Genomic DNA, 12,375 nt, shown 5'->3' on the forward strand with positions numbered 1-12,375 from the left:
ACAGTCACTATCTAGGCCAAATTTCAACTTATTTAGTGTCAGGAAGAAAAGTGATTTACTTCCTTGCACTTCAGTTCTTGTTCAATAAACATTTGAAAAAATCAGGAACAAGACTTCCCCCCAAAAAACTCCCAAACAAACCAAACCACCACCTCGATGGACACACATCTGATGCACTACTAGTTTTATTGTTTCAAAAAGAGCTTCTCAGATCTTACCTATGCTTCAAGAAACTAGAGATTACTATGGGTTTCAAGTTAATTCTTAGGTTCATTAAATGATACAGCTGAAAGTCAGAGCATTTTGTAAGTCAGTTTGGTTTATTTACTATCACTGATTTTAGCTAACAAAACAGCAGCTGAGAAAGAGCCAGCTATAAGACACCTAGTAAATCCCTGTTACTGAGATTCCTATTTGTTAATTCGAAACACTTAAGGTAAACTAAGAATCTATAGGAACTTATCTGCAGGGATAAAAACAGCAAATCAGAGACCCGTGGGCTTCAGCTGGCTGCAGAGACAAATCCATGTGGACAAAATAGTATCAGAAAGTGGAAAGCAAGGACAGAATACGTGCCTTCAAAACAGTAAAGGAGGAACGGTTCTGACCCTCAAAAGCCCATTCAAGAGTAGCTCAAAACCAAAAATGGACATGCCTTGCTTCAGCCAAGATTTACCCATAAGCTTCCTAAAAAATAGTTATTTTCTTATAGTTATGTTTCAAATCAGAGTTTTCATGAACTTTCTATTAGACAAACATTACAATCAAGGTTTAGTGTTTGGCACAGGAAACTCAGCAATTACAAGTCTACACAAGTCATTTTAAGGCCACAAGGGGCTGCTGTAAGTCTATAGCAGGAAGGCAGCCATCAGGCTCAGGGAGAAGAGATGTGCCAACACCTATTTTGCATCAAATTACGGCTCACAGCGCAGGCCAGGTATGCCTGATATTCCCAAGCACATGAGGCTCACTACATGTAGGCAACATGCTCATTCTGTGATGCACTGCATTAACACCGCTCACATGTAACTGGTGCACCAGCACAAACAACAAAACAAGTTGCTGCCACTATCAGATAAATGCATTTGGCTGAGAGTTCAGCAAGTAAAAGGCTGGGGTTCGTACAAACTTCCCGGTGCACCGTGCACAGCCAGCCGAGTACCCTGCACTACAGAAGAGGAGTGCTGTTTGCTTTTTCTACTTAAAATTCTTCAAACAATAACCCATCTGTCAAGATGTTTTAACAGATGTTTTACCAGCTTTGGTATTATCACGCACCTGCCTGAATTACTGCACTACATTCCCAATCTAACAAATGGCAACTTCCAATTCTTTCCAAGCTTTGAACCACAGTGTTTTCTAAAACTACATTTTCTGGTTTTGTTCTGAAAATAACCCACAAACTACAAAACAGAGAAGAACAAAAAAAACCTATCCATGTTTGAATTTGCTGAGTAAAACTATTATTATTTAAAGTCACAAACAGAAACGTTGCTTTTATGCACTAATTTTGAACCACTTGCACACTTAAGATATATTTTTCTCAAGAAAGGACAAGTGGCTTTGGTTAATACTGCATGTTATTTTTTCTGCTAACACGGAGGCCCTGCACCCTTGTCTGAGAAATTATACAGCTCCACACTGTAATTTTTGTTATCCTGAGAACAGTGAGTAACAGTCCTCTGCCTCACGCTCTTACTTGTTTTGTGTCATGTTACACTTACAGGAAAAGTGGTATTTGAAAATAAAGTTATGTAGACTATATTAAAACATGTAGAAGAGAATGCACATGTTAGTATACCTTTTATCCTGAAAACTCAGTACACAGCACAAAGTTGATTTTAATTTTAAAATACTGTAATAAACTACTGAGCTTTAGCTTTAAACGCTGACAATTTTAGACGTGCTTTGGTTAGCTTACTTGAATGTATACTTTAATATATAAAAATGGAATGAAAGCAATTTGCACCTGCTAGTTTTTAAATCTATCAGAAAATTCTTAAATCAGTAAGCAAGCAAAATCCTACAATGATGCCTGGTATTATTGAAACTGTTGTAATTATAACTTAAACTTCACAGTTAGTGTGTTAAAATAGATGCATTTTCCCTACCAAAATGCTTTGTAGTAGGAAGAAAAAAAGCTGTGTTTTACTTGCACGTTTATAGCATGTAGGCACACGAAAGACACCAAGGAGGAATAAGGGAAATAAAATAGGCTTGTGAAGCAACACAAGCATATGCCCTGAGCTGTGTAGCTCCTTTGTTTACCAAAGGACAACAGTGAGCAGATACCATTGAAGGAACTGGATTGGTTTTAAAGGGCAAATTACTAGGCTTTTAAAAGTAATTTCACAGCTTCTGTTACCAGGAATGTGTAAGCTTCTTTGAGCATGAGTCCTATCAAGAACAAACCCAAACAATTACCATTTGCTTCAGGAGCTCCTGTAAAGAGCCTGACGGGGTCTTAGTCATAAATCTTCAGGTTTAATATACTACAGTGAAATGCTTATCTATTTAGTCACACTGCTTCAAGCGTGACATTGCAAAATTAATTTTTGTACTAACTGCCTGGGTACTGAGCAAGATTTCCTGCTTTTAACAAAATGAAAATACTGCAGTAGCTAATGTAGGTTTTAGAAGAAAATACACGAATGATCTTTGCTAAATATTCCTGAAAGCAACCTGACTTTATATTAAAGCATTGCTGCAGTGAACAGTGCAGTTGGAGGTCAGTGTATGCAACTGTATATTCATTTCCTTTGGTCCCTAGCACCTCCTTCAGTAAACAGCCTCATATTACAGTGTGCATCCTAAGTCCTCATTCATTAACTCTAGAGGGTTAAGTAGTAAGAGTTTACACTCGGTCTAAAATATCTATATACAGCTCAGAAAAAGCTTTCCCAGGTCCTGCCAGCCATGAACTAAAAGAGCAGAACTCTGATCCTTGATTAACTAAGCTTAAACCACAGGTTCTTGAAAGTGGTTGATTTTTACCGTGAAAATTGGTTTCTCAGCTCTGTCTTGCATTATTGTCCACGTACACCATCAAACTCAACCGCAGAACTTCCATAAAGACCAATTATTATGAAATTAAACACTCACAGTGAACAAGGGTCTTCTTCTGTAAGGTCTGATAAATAGACATTTGCGAAGTGGATGAACAACATCCCTATGGCTTGCTTGGAAGTATCTAAAAACCTGTATAGAGTAAAAACAGTTTTTAAGACACACAAAACTGTTTACATCACAGTCAGACATTGCAAATTTATTTTAATTAAAATTCGATCTCAATTATTCATTTTTTTCTTCGAAAAAGAACACCAGAATGATAAAGTGTCATGGTATTTAGCTTATTTTACAGTGTTCCATTTTAAATTCTGCCCTTTTTTTTCCTTGAATATTGCTAACAATAAACCAAATCATACTAACTTGAAACCTCACCACTGTAAATCTAAAGTCTAGGGATATCCTCTTGGTATCATATGTATTATCCACGAGCTAATCCTCACTAAACCTAGCTAAGTCTTTAATAACCTCCTGTAAACAAGGAGTATGCCAGCCTCGCTAGATATTTCAGTCCTTCTACGTTTATGCATTTTTAGCAAGTTTATAGCAGAGACAAAAATAAAATCCTCATCATGTGCTTGTTGGTGAACAAGATAATAGCTGGCTAATGAGTCCTTTATCTATAGTATTTTGCTAAAAAGCCAACATATTTTTCACCTGAAAGCATGAAGTGGTCTCACTTAACTTTATCTGTAGTACAACAGCTTAGATCACACTGCAAAAGAATTACAACCTTGAAAGCATTATCTCCAAAGCAGATGACAGAGTTAGAGAGAAAATAGTTTGCTACTTACAGGGAAAATATAAAAAAAAACCACTTAGATACAGATTCACTATTGACTCCAGCCCTTATCATTCTTTTATCATCATCCTTTGCATAAAAACAAAACTTCCAGTGGATGGTTTATTAAATGCTAAATATAGGAATCATATCAAAAGTATTCTGTAGGCAAGAGTGCATTCTTTATACAGACCAACACCCATTTTGCCTGTTGCTTCCATGCCTAAAAAGATCCAAACACCCCAACAGATCCAAACGACATTTTAGGCCCGAATTCATCTCCCCTCCCTGACAACTTTGTTTTAAACTTCATTCTCTTGCATTCATTGCATGGCATAGAAAGCAGTATCGGAGATGAAGCAGGAAGCCAGTGAGTGAGTTATTTATAGTATGGTGTACTGATCAGATAACAATACTCAAGTCCCAGAACAAGATTCTTTGCTTAAAAATTAAGTGCTATCACCACACTTCTCAGAATTTCAGGCTGGGGTAGACTGATTTTGTATTGTACAAAGATTTTGTATTTATTTTTTCAATAAAATAAAGATCAGGACTAGTTAGTTTTGAAAAGCAGCATTGTATGAGATTAATTTAAACCACTGAAGTCTTCAACAACTGGAACGGCAGCTTAAGATTTACAGCAGTCTCAAAACTAGTACAGGTTATGTTGGCATTGCTACAATCCAACAACTTTTTAAAAGTAATAAAAACAAATATATTTTTATACCTTGTAAATACATAAGCCATAAAAGAATACATCTTTTACCATATTATTTTCTATCTTGTATGCAGTAAGATAGCTACAGGACATGGAATTTTGTTTAAACCCAGCTGAGAGCTTCTTGTAAGCTTATGTAAGTTTGTAGATGTTCAATACATCTTAAGGCAACTGTAAGTTTCCATCTTCAGGAAGAAGCACAACTTGAAGCTTTATGTCTAGATGCACACCTTTGCAGAGATTTCTGGAGGTGTTCAGTAAGAAAGAACCAGCACGGAAACACACAGAAGATAACTTTTCATTGACTCATGTATTTTGGTAACTTCTTTTGTTCCTCACTGTCAGTCACCAATTTGTTGTCATCACTTTTTTTTAATCATCATATGCAAACAATCAATCCTTCAATTTCTAAAACACACAAGAAACAAAAAATTTAAGAATAAAGCATGCAGAAACATACCATATCCTCCAGGGACGTCTTTCATGCTTTGGTTCTCTGAAGCGTTTTACTAAGAAGGGGGGGGGGAAAAAAAAAAAGCGAAGACAATCAGCAACTCCCAAAGCAACAAAAATATAGAAAAGTGAAAGCAAATCATCCTGCAGAAACGTTACATTCTTTGATAAATTAGATCTTACATAACTGCATTTCACTTTATCAGTCTCTTAAGGACACATTTTTAAAGAAACTGGCTCCCTTCCGTCACCCTCAAGTTCCTACGGATCCATCGTCTGACTGTCAATACACCTCACATGAAAAAATAATCTATTACCAACCACCATTTCATTGGCTTGAGCTTTTATGACTGCCCATCCAGAAAATTTAATTTCTGATAGGAAAGCAGGTATTAGGAAAAGTCATTTCTTTTGCTCACTGGAGACCAAAAGTCAAATTGGAAAGTATTCTTATAATATAGGGGCAATCAATAATATCAGAAATAAATCAAGTGAATTAGTAGCAGGACAAATATATTCTCTGACAAAGTATATTTATTTTATGGATGACAAGTAAGACTTTTGTGAGCAAACCGAATTGCAAAAGGAAAGCAGGACAGATTTTTTAGGCAGATAATCCCTTTGCAAAAAGGTTGATACTTGTTAACATATTAAAACCTCAAAGAAATCCAGTATTAAAATTACTGCCAACTATACAAAAGAAAAAAAAAAAAAAAGATGAATTTGACTATTTTAATCTTGATACAGTTTATAATACAAATTATTTCTATCTGATAGAAAGCTCCTTTCACACCCTGCCCAGCTACTCCCAGGTCCATCCCAGGAGCCATCAGCCCATCCCAGGTCCATCCCCACAAGCCCAGAGGAGCAGAAGCCCAAAGGCAGATGAGGGAACACAAATTCCAGACTCAGAGGAAGGGACGGCTGCCCCAGAAGAGCCTCAGCCCCACAGCCAGGGGTGACCCCCATCCTGGGGAGCCAGCTCCAGAGCACCTTTGCGAGGGAGGCGGTCAGCGCGTCAGGGTACCGGACAGAAATGGGATGCAAGGGAAGAGCATTTTGGGATTGCACAAGACATACTATGGGTTGTTTAGGGGAGGAACCAAAGGTTGGGAAAGGGAAGGATCTAGATGACTCATGGAGGAACAAGTGGGGGAAAATAGAGGGATAAGGGGATAAAAACAGTCGCTCATACATAAACAGTGGCTGGTCCATACACTTGTACTGTCTGATCTGCAGTTTGTCTTATCTTCTTAGGAAATTCCATTTCTAACTCTTTCTGGGCAAGAAAACCTTTTTCCTTACTGGGAACACATGCTCAGCCCTGCCACGGGTCAGACCTGGGGCAGAGAGCTGTGGCAGCCTCACCTCTGCTGGATCTGCCCTAATGCCATAACACAGGTTTATCTTCTGTAAAAGCTGCAAGATACTAATTCCTTCTATATCCCAAAGACAGACCAAAGATAACAGGGTAGTGGAAAACCTTTCCACTAAGGATGGGTTTTATATATGGGTTTTACTTCCTTCTTCTGTCCAAGGTTCAGTGTCACTCACCAGCTGCTTCAACCTAAGTCTTGAAAAATAATTATTTAGGCTCTTATTTCAGAAGTTATCTCTTTTAAAACAAACAAACAATAAAACCTAAGCGCCAATTCCCTTCCTCCTCTGCAACTTGCAGAGATTCTGTCTTAAAAGGCACAAACCATACCAGGTATAGGTCAGGCAAAACATCAGTAAGTATTTTAACCTGCTTCTCCAGGTATTAGCAATGAATTTAAGTTTCAAATAGGATGCGATTTATATAAATTATGCTTACCTAGCTTACAAGCCCTTAAAACACGTTTTGGTTTATGAACCAATCACAACTTTTTCACAAGTAAGGCAAATTTCCCTAAAGCCAATCATCCTCATACAATATAGCATTAATATAATTACTTGAACGCCTTAAATAAATAAATAGCACCTCCAAGGTGGAGGGGCAGCATTTGCAGGGAGCACCAAGCTAACAACTTCTGATTTTACTGTCTGTCACTGCTGCTGACAGCAGAGAGAGAAGCTGTGTTTAACCTCCATATAATACGACCATTAGAAATTAAAAAGTGACAAGAGGAAGACTGTACATTTACACCAAAGATAAAGTTGTAATAGCAACATTTGCCAGCAGTTTTCTCTGTGAACAGCATGCAATAAATATAAAACTTCTGTTAAAAATGAGCAACACTCAGCTAAGTTAACCAGTTTGCTGTTTATGGCAAGTCCTCTCCAGTCACACACTATGGATTACTTTAATTAGTATCACTTTTGCACAACAACAGGAAGCCACAAAGCAGCACAAAATAAATGCAAGAAACAGAAATTTCAACTTACTGTCGAGTTTGTGCAAGATGCTTTTCTGGAGACAAAATAAAAATTAAACTGGTAAGATTTGCATACTTTGGCGGGGCAGGGGGTAGGAATTCCAAGCTTAGGCTCTTGTCTATTATTACTATGAAGAAGTTGTATAAGCCTGCGGATTCATTTCTTTCTCTAAAGTATTCACTAAGAACTTGTTTTGGAAGAGCATATATAAAACCAAATCAACTAACACCATTTCAAATTTTATCCATACTGAGAAAAAGACTTCAGAAGGTCCGTGTTTCTCTGGGCAATTCTAAAAAAGATAATATTTCATTTGAGTTAACATTAAGCAGGAGAGTTAACTTCGAAAGCCTCTACAGACGTCTTTTGGGAATGTATTAAATGGCTGATCACATCACAAACTTCTTCCCCTGCAAATTAAATGAGACAATCTTTTTAAATGCGTTAGGAGTTGCTACCTGATGAATATGTACCTGTACACTTGAAAGCCCAGTATATCCATACGAAACAGTGTTTTTCTCAGCCTAGTTTCTTGCAGCTCTAGGTCTGTGATCATCATATGCAGATATTGCCAGGTATTTTCCTACATACCCCTGATGCAACATCCAGGTTATGCTGCCTGCCCAGCACAATATACTATCACATCAGACTGGTCCAAGTAGAGAGTAATTTAACTTCTCCTGCAGCAAGGGAGCGTGTTTTCTGTATGGCTGTAGACAGCTGGGGCCTTCCCAGTAGCTAAATTGAGCAAAAAACCAACAGGCTGTAGATAACCACACTGGTAAGCTCAGGGTCCATAGCAAGTTTGCTGTTAATAAATTAATTTTGAAAGCAAAAGGCAGCACGTCTTTTCAAATAAAGACTCTGTAAATTTTTTAAGTATCTATCAAATTGGGGCGGGGAAAGCAATTCTTCCATTTGCCCTCCCTCAGAATATGTCATGATTGTAGATGCTCTCAGCCCCACTCACGGTTTCTCTTGGCAGTCTGCGTTGCCTCACCGTAAACTCAGAGACGTGCACTGGTGCGTGTGTCAGCTGACAGATGGATCTCAATCTGCCAGCTTCTCACTGTGAGGAGGTGGTACCACGCCATATGCTCCAATTCAAAGTGTTATACTCGCACTAGCAAGAATTTACCATATTTAATATTAATTAACTAATAATGTTCAGAATTTCATGCTGAATTATAAATGAAGAAGGAAGTGCTGCTTGTTTACACATTCAATGCCAGAATTTTTCAGGAAAGGAAATAAAAGCACTTCTGCCAACAAGCATGTGAGCTGCCAGATGGACAGATAATAGATAAGCATATAAGGCAGAATATCGCTAATGCAAAATTCAAGTTCATTAAATTATCTTCCTGTTTCATTGAAATTCTAGGAATAATTAATACCACAGTACTGCGGAAAGGTTTCTGACAATTACTTTAACACAGGAGTTTTGCAATCAGTATTCCAGAAAACTGAAGACTCATAGGGAAGAATAAAGGCTATATACAAGAACAGAGATATGAAATAAAGTAAAACCTCTCCGAAGTATCAATATGAAAAGCAACACTTGAATCTGTACTTGGAATTCAGTCTTTCCTCCTCTCCCTCCTTTACCTCCTCAAAAAGTCCCATGGGAAATATTTTGCTGATGTGAAGTAACTTCAACATGCATTTAAGAACTCCAAGTTTCCAGATGGCTGCTCTTGTAGCAGCACAAAACTGGCCGAACTCAAACGTTGGAAGTGTTTCTACATATCATATATTATTGCATTTCTTAGACACACGTTCTGGCAGTTCACAGTAAGCATCTTTCTGATCCCAGTAAAAATCTAAGAAGATTTCTCTAGCTCGTTAATTTTAAATTCCAAAAAAAGGAAAATAACCTAAAGAATATTCAACATGTTAGATGTTTTCTGCAGCTGTACTACAATAACACTGCTCTTCTGTGGAGAGAATTGGGAATTTCACCTGTATATGTGCTTCTCAAAACTTTTTCAAAAATAGGTCAAAGACAAAGCACGTGACAAAACATTTTGTTTCGTAAACCTCCTACACGCTTCTGTCATCAGACCTCAGCAAAGCAACAGCTGAGCTAGCCAAACAGAAGAAGAAAACCAAAAGGAGGAAAGGTTAGCGAGGATAAGAACACATCTGCACAGGACACATGCAAACCTGCTCACATGCACGGACAGTTTCAGCAAGGACAGACTCAGACCCTTCTCACAGGTGCGCAGGCAACAGACATGAGGAAATAGCCACAAGTTGCAGCCAGGGAAATTCTAGCATGATAGAAATGAAAAATTTCCAACAAGAGCAATTAAACTCTGCAACAAGTTGCTCAGAGAGGGTGCAGTGACTTTAGTCTCATAGACCTCGAAAATTCACCTGGATGATGCTCCAAGCAAGGAGATGTAGGCTGGCTCTGCTCTGAGCAGGAGGTGGGAACAGGGGACATTTGGGGTCCCTTCCAACAAAAATTGGTCTGTAAGTCTAAAAATCATCTTTCTGTGGTATGACGCTTAAAAGCTCCAAGATTTGAGCCAGTTACCGAAGGACCAAAGTATGGCTAACTAAAAACCATACACACACACACGTATATATATGTATGCACAGAATGTAACAGTGAGAAATCTGCTGCAGTTTGAGCTTCCATACAGTGTTGTATCACGAGAGCGTTGAATCTCCTCCAGCAGATTGGCTTTGCTGGGCTTCCTGAATAATGTGTTGCAACCAGACAGGTGCTCCAACATGGCCTTCATAGTACGAGACTGTGGTGATCTGCAGGGTTACTGTGATATTAATTCACATAATTTCCAACATTTAAGACAAGTATTAAAGTTTCCAGTAGCATGCTGTTTTGCTCACTACGTATGGAGTTACAACTGAAGAGTTAAACCAAGCATTAGCACCCAAACTCAGAATTGGATGCAGAATTTCATGTGGCTACTCTCGGACAACTGAAAAATTTTCAGAACATTTGGTTATCAGGAGAACATATGCATCATAAATTTGATCCTGCAATTTCTAACCTTTTAAGAAACTTGTATGCAGGCCAGATTTCAATTTTTAAAAATTCTATTTAGGAAGACTATCAAAAACACTGTTCTGCTTTTTAGTATCAATACTTTTCCCATAACAGTGGGAACCATGTTTGCTATGAGTAACCACATGCACACTAATAATTCCTGAAAATTCACACCACCATGGAATGACAACTATTGGCGAATTTTATGTTATCTGTGATCTTTTTCATACGTTTGAACTTAGCTGCCTTTCCCACTAAAGCAAAGCTTTTAAGAGGCTTGTCTTGCAGTTTCACTTTATCCCCCCTATTATTTTCTTGGTAGCAGCAAAGAGGGAGTAATAAATTACAGATTTCCCCCAAATAGAATTTTTCTTTTTTAAATTAACTTTGCAAGAAACAACATGCCTAATGAGAACAGGCTAAACCAATGCCTTACAAAAAGGTATACAAGTGTGTAAACAACATATCACTTGATTGCCAAAAGCTTTTGCAACACTTACAAGCTCAGCATCTCCCTATATTCATAGTCTAAAAAAAAAAAAATAGGAACATGGGATGTGTGTGTGTTTAAAGAGAGATAATAAATGTGATTGCAAAAATGACCAAAAGAACCAGTGTTTCTGGCTTGCTGCTCATTTCTCCATGCAAAAAAGAAAATGTACTATGGTTCTGGTAATTCAATTTTTGCCCTACTGCGATTCTTCCTATGCCCCATTAACTACAACTGAGATGCTCAAATACAGGATACCCTGAAAGCCTGCTGCTTATCTCCCTACATAAGAACCCCCAAATTCTTCATTATATTTTTGCTTAATGACCTAGACACTCTTGGACACCAATTATACTAAAGCAGAAATTATACTGGACTAGAGCAACTGATGTCCAGCTACATCCAGTGATATAGCTGTACTGGTGAAAGATACCAGGAACCATGGTTTCTTCATGATGAGGAAAGTCATGGAATAACTCAGAGGAAAATTTTGTTCTAGTCCATGTTAAAGACTGACATACTGTGAAGTGCATGAGCTCACCAGCTTTGCTCCCCTTCGAAAAGGATTTTTAAAACTTCTGTAAGACAGAAAACACTATTAGCCATGCAAGTACCCAACCTCTTTTCTTAATTCCACTGCATCCTTGGCCTCACTGGTTCTGTAGAGATATGTGGGTAATTAAGAACTTGTCCATTAAAGACAGTCACCCAAGGAGAAACTTTATAGAAGTGCTGGACACAATAAAGTTTAATGAACTAGCTAATTAGTTATTCAGGGACATTGTAAGACTAATGATTCACCGTCTGGACAGCCACGTGGCATCCGCAAAACTGCCGATCTTACCCCAGTCTCTTCGTTCCAATGGCAGCAGTTAGAATAATGTTGTGGCTACAGTTTTTAGGCAGCAAAAACTTCGCAATAGTCAAATGGGTCTGACTGGCAATCTTGTTAGAGCAGAAAACAAGAGGCTTTGTTTTACAGCAAAGTTAAATAAGCTAGTGCCGAGCATCAGCCAAACCCAGCTATCTCACGACCAGGGCTCTTTTGTCTCAACACAGATGACATAAGATGATGGAAAATGATGTGCCAACACTGGATTTCACACAATTTATCTAATGGGCAGCAGTGCTTGCTGGATAAACAGTGGAAAATTAGTTACTGGAACTTACCTCTGTAAAAAATTTACTTCCTACCTGCTTCCACACCCAGCTAAAAACCTACCCGTAAACTTTGTCCCTACAAAGGTTTTGTGATAGATAAGGGAATGGCTATCACAAAGTGAAGTTCCCCTTCACAGTGCAGGGGAGGAGAGGACAAATCATTATTGGGGGGGGGGGGGCGGGGAGAATATTGCTACCTGAGCTTTGGAATAAAACAGACCATGTTGCTTCTTCAGGAAGGGCAGCCAAATGCATTACATGAGGTTGGTGAGCTTTTTGTTCTTAACACGTATATTTTTTAAGCTAAAAAAAATAATTCCAAATGCTTAGCT

General features: G+C 38.2%; 1 protein-coding gene across 2 annotated transcripts in view; it reads right to left on the reverse strand.

Moving 5' to 3' along the window:
* Positions 1–12,375, reverse strand: part of STIMATE (STIM activating enhancer) — a 38,418-nt gene that overhangs the window by 14,603 nt on the left and 11,440 nt on the right. For both annotated transcript variants that reach the window (XM_075053151.1, XM_075053149.1), the window contains exons 2-3: positions 5,026–5,074; positions 3,103–3,198 (exon numbers count right to left, since the gene is read on the reverse strand). In XM_075053151.1, the coding sequence (XP_074909252.1) occupies positions 3,103–3,198; positions 5,026–5,074 (145 nt within the window). The remainder of the gene's footprint in view (positions 1–3,102; positions 3,199–5,025; positions 5,075–12,375) is intronic.

Source organism: Buteo buteo, chromosome 21 (genome assembly GCF_964188355.1).
Source record: "Buteo buteo chromosome 21, bButBut1.hap1.1, whole genome shotgun sequence".
NCBI classification, from domain to species: Eukaryota; Metazoa; Chordata; class Aves; order Accipitriformes; family Accipitridae; genus Buteo; species Buteo buteo.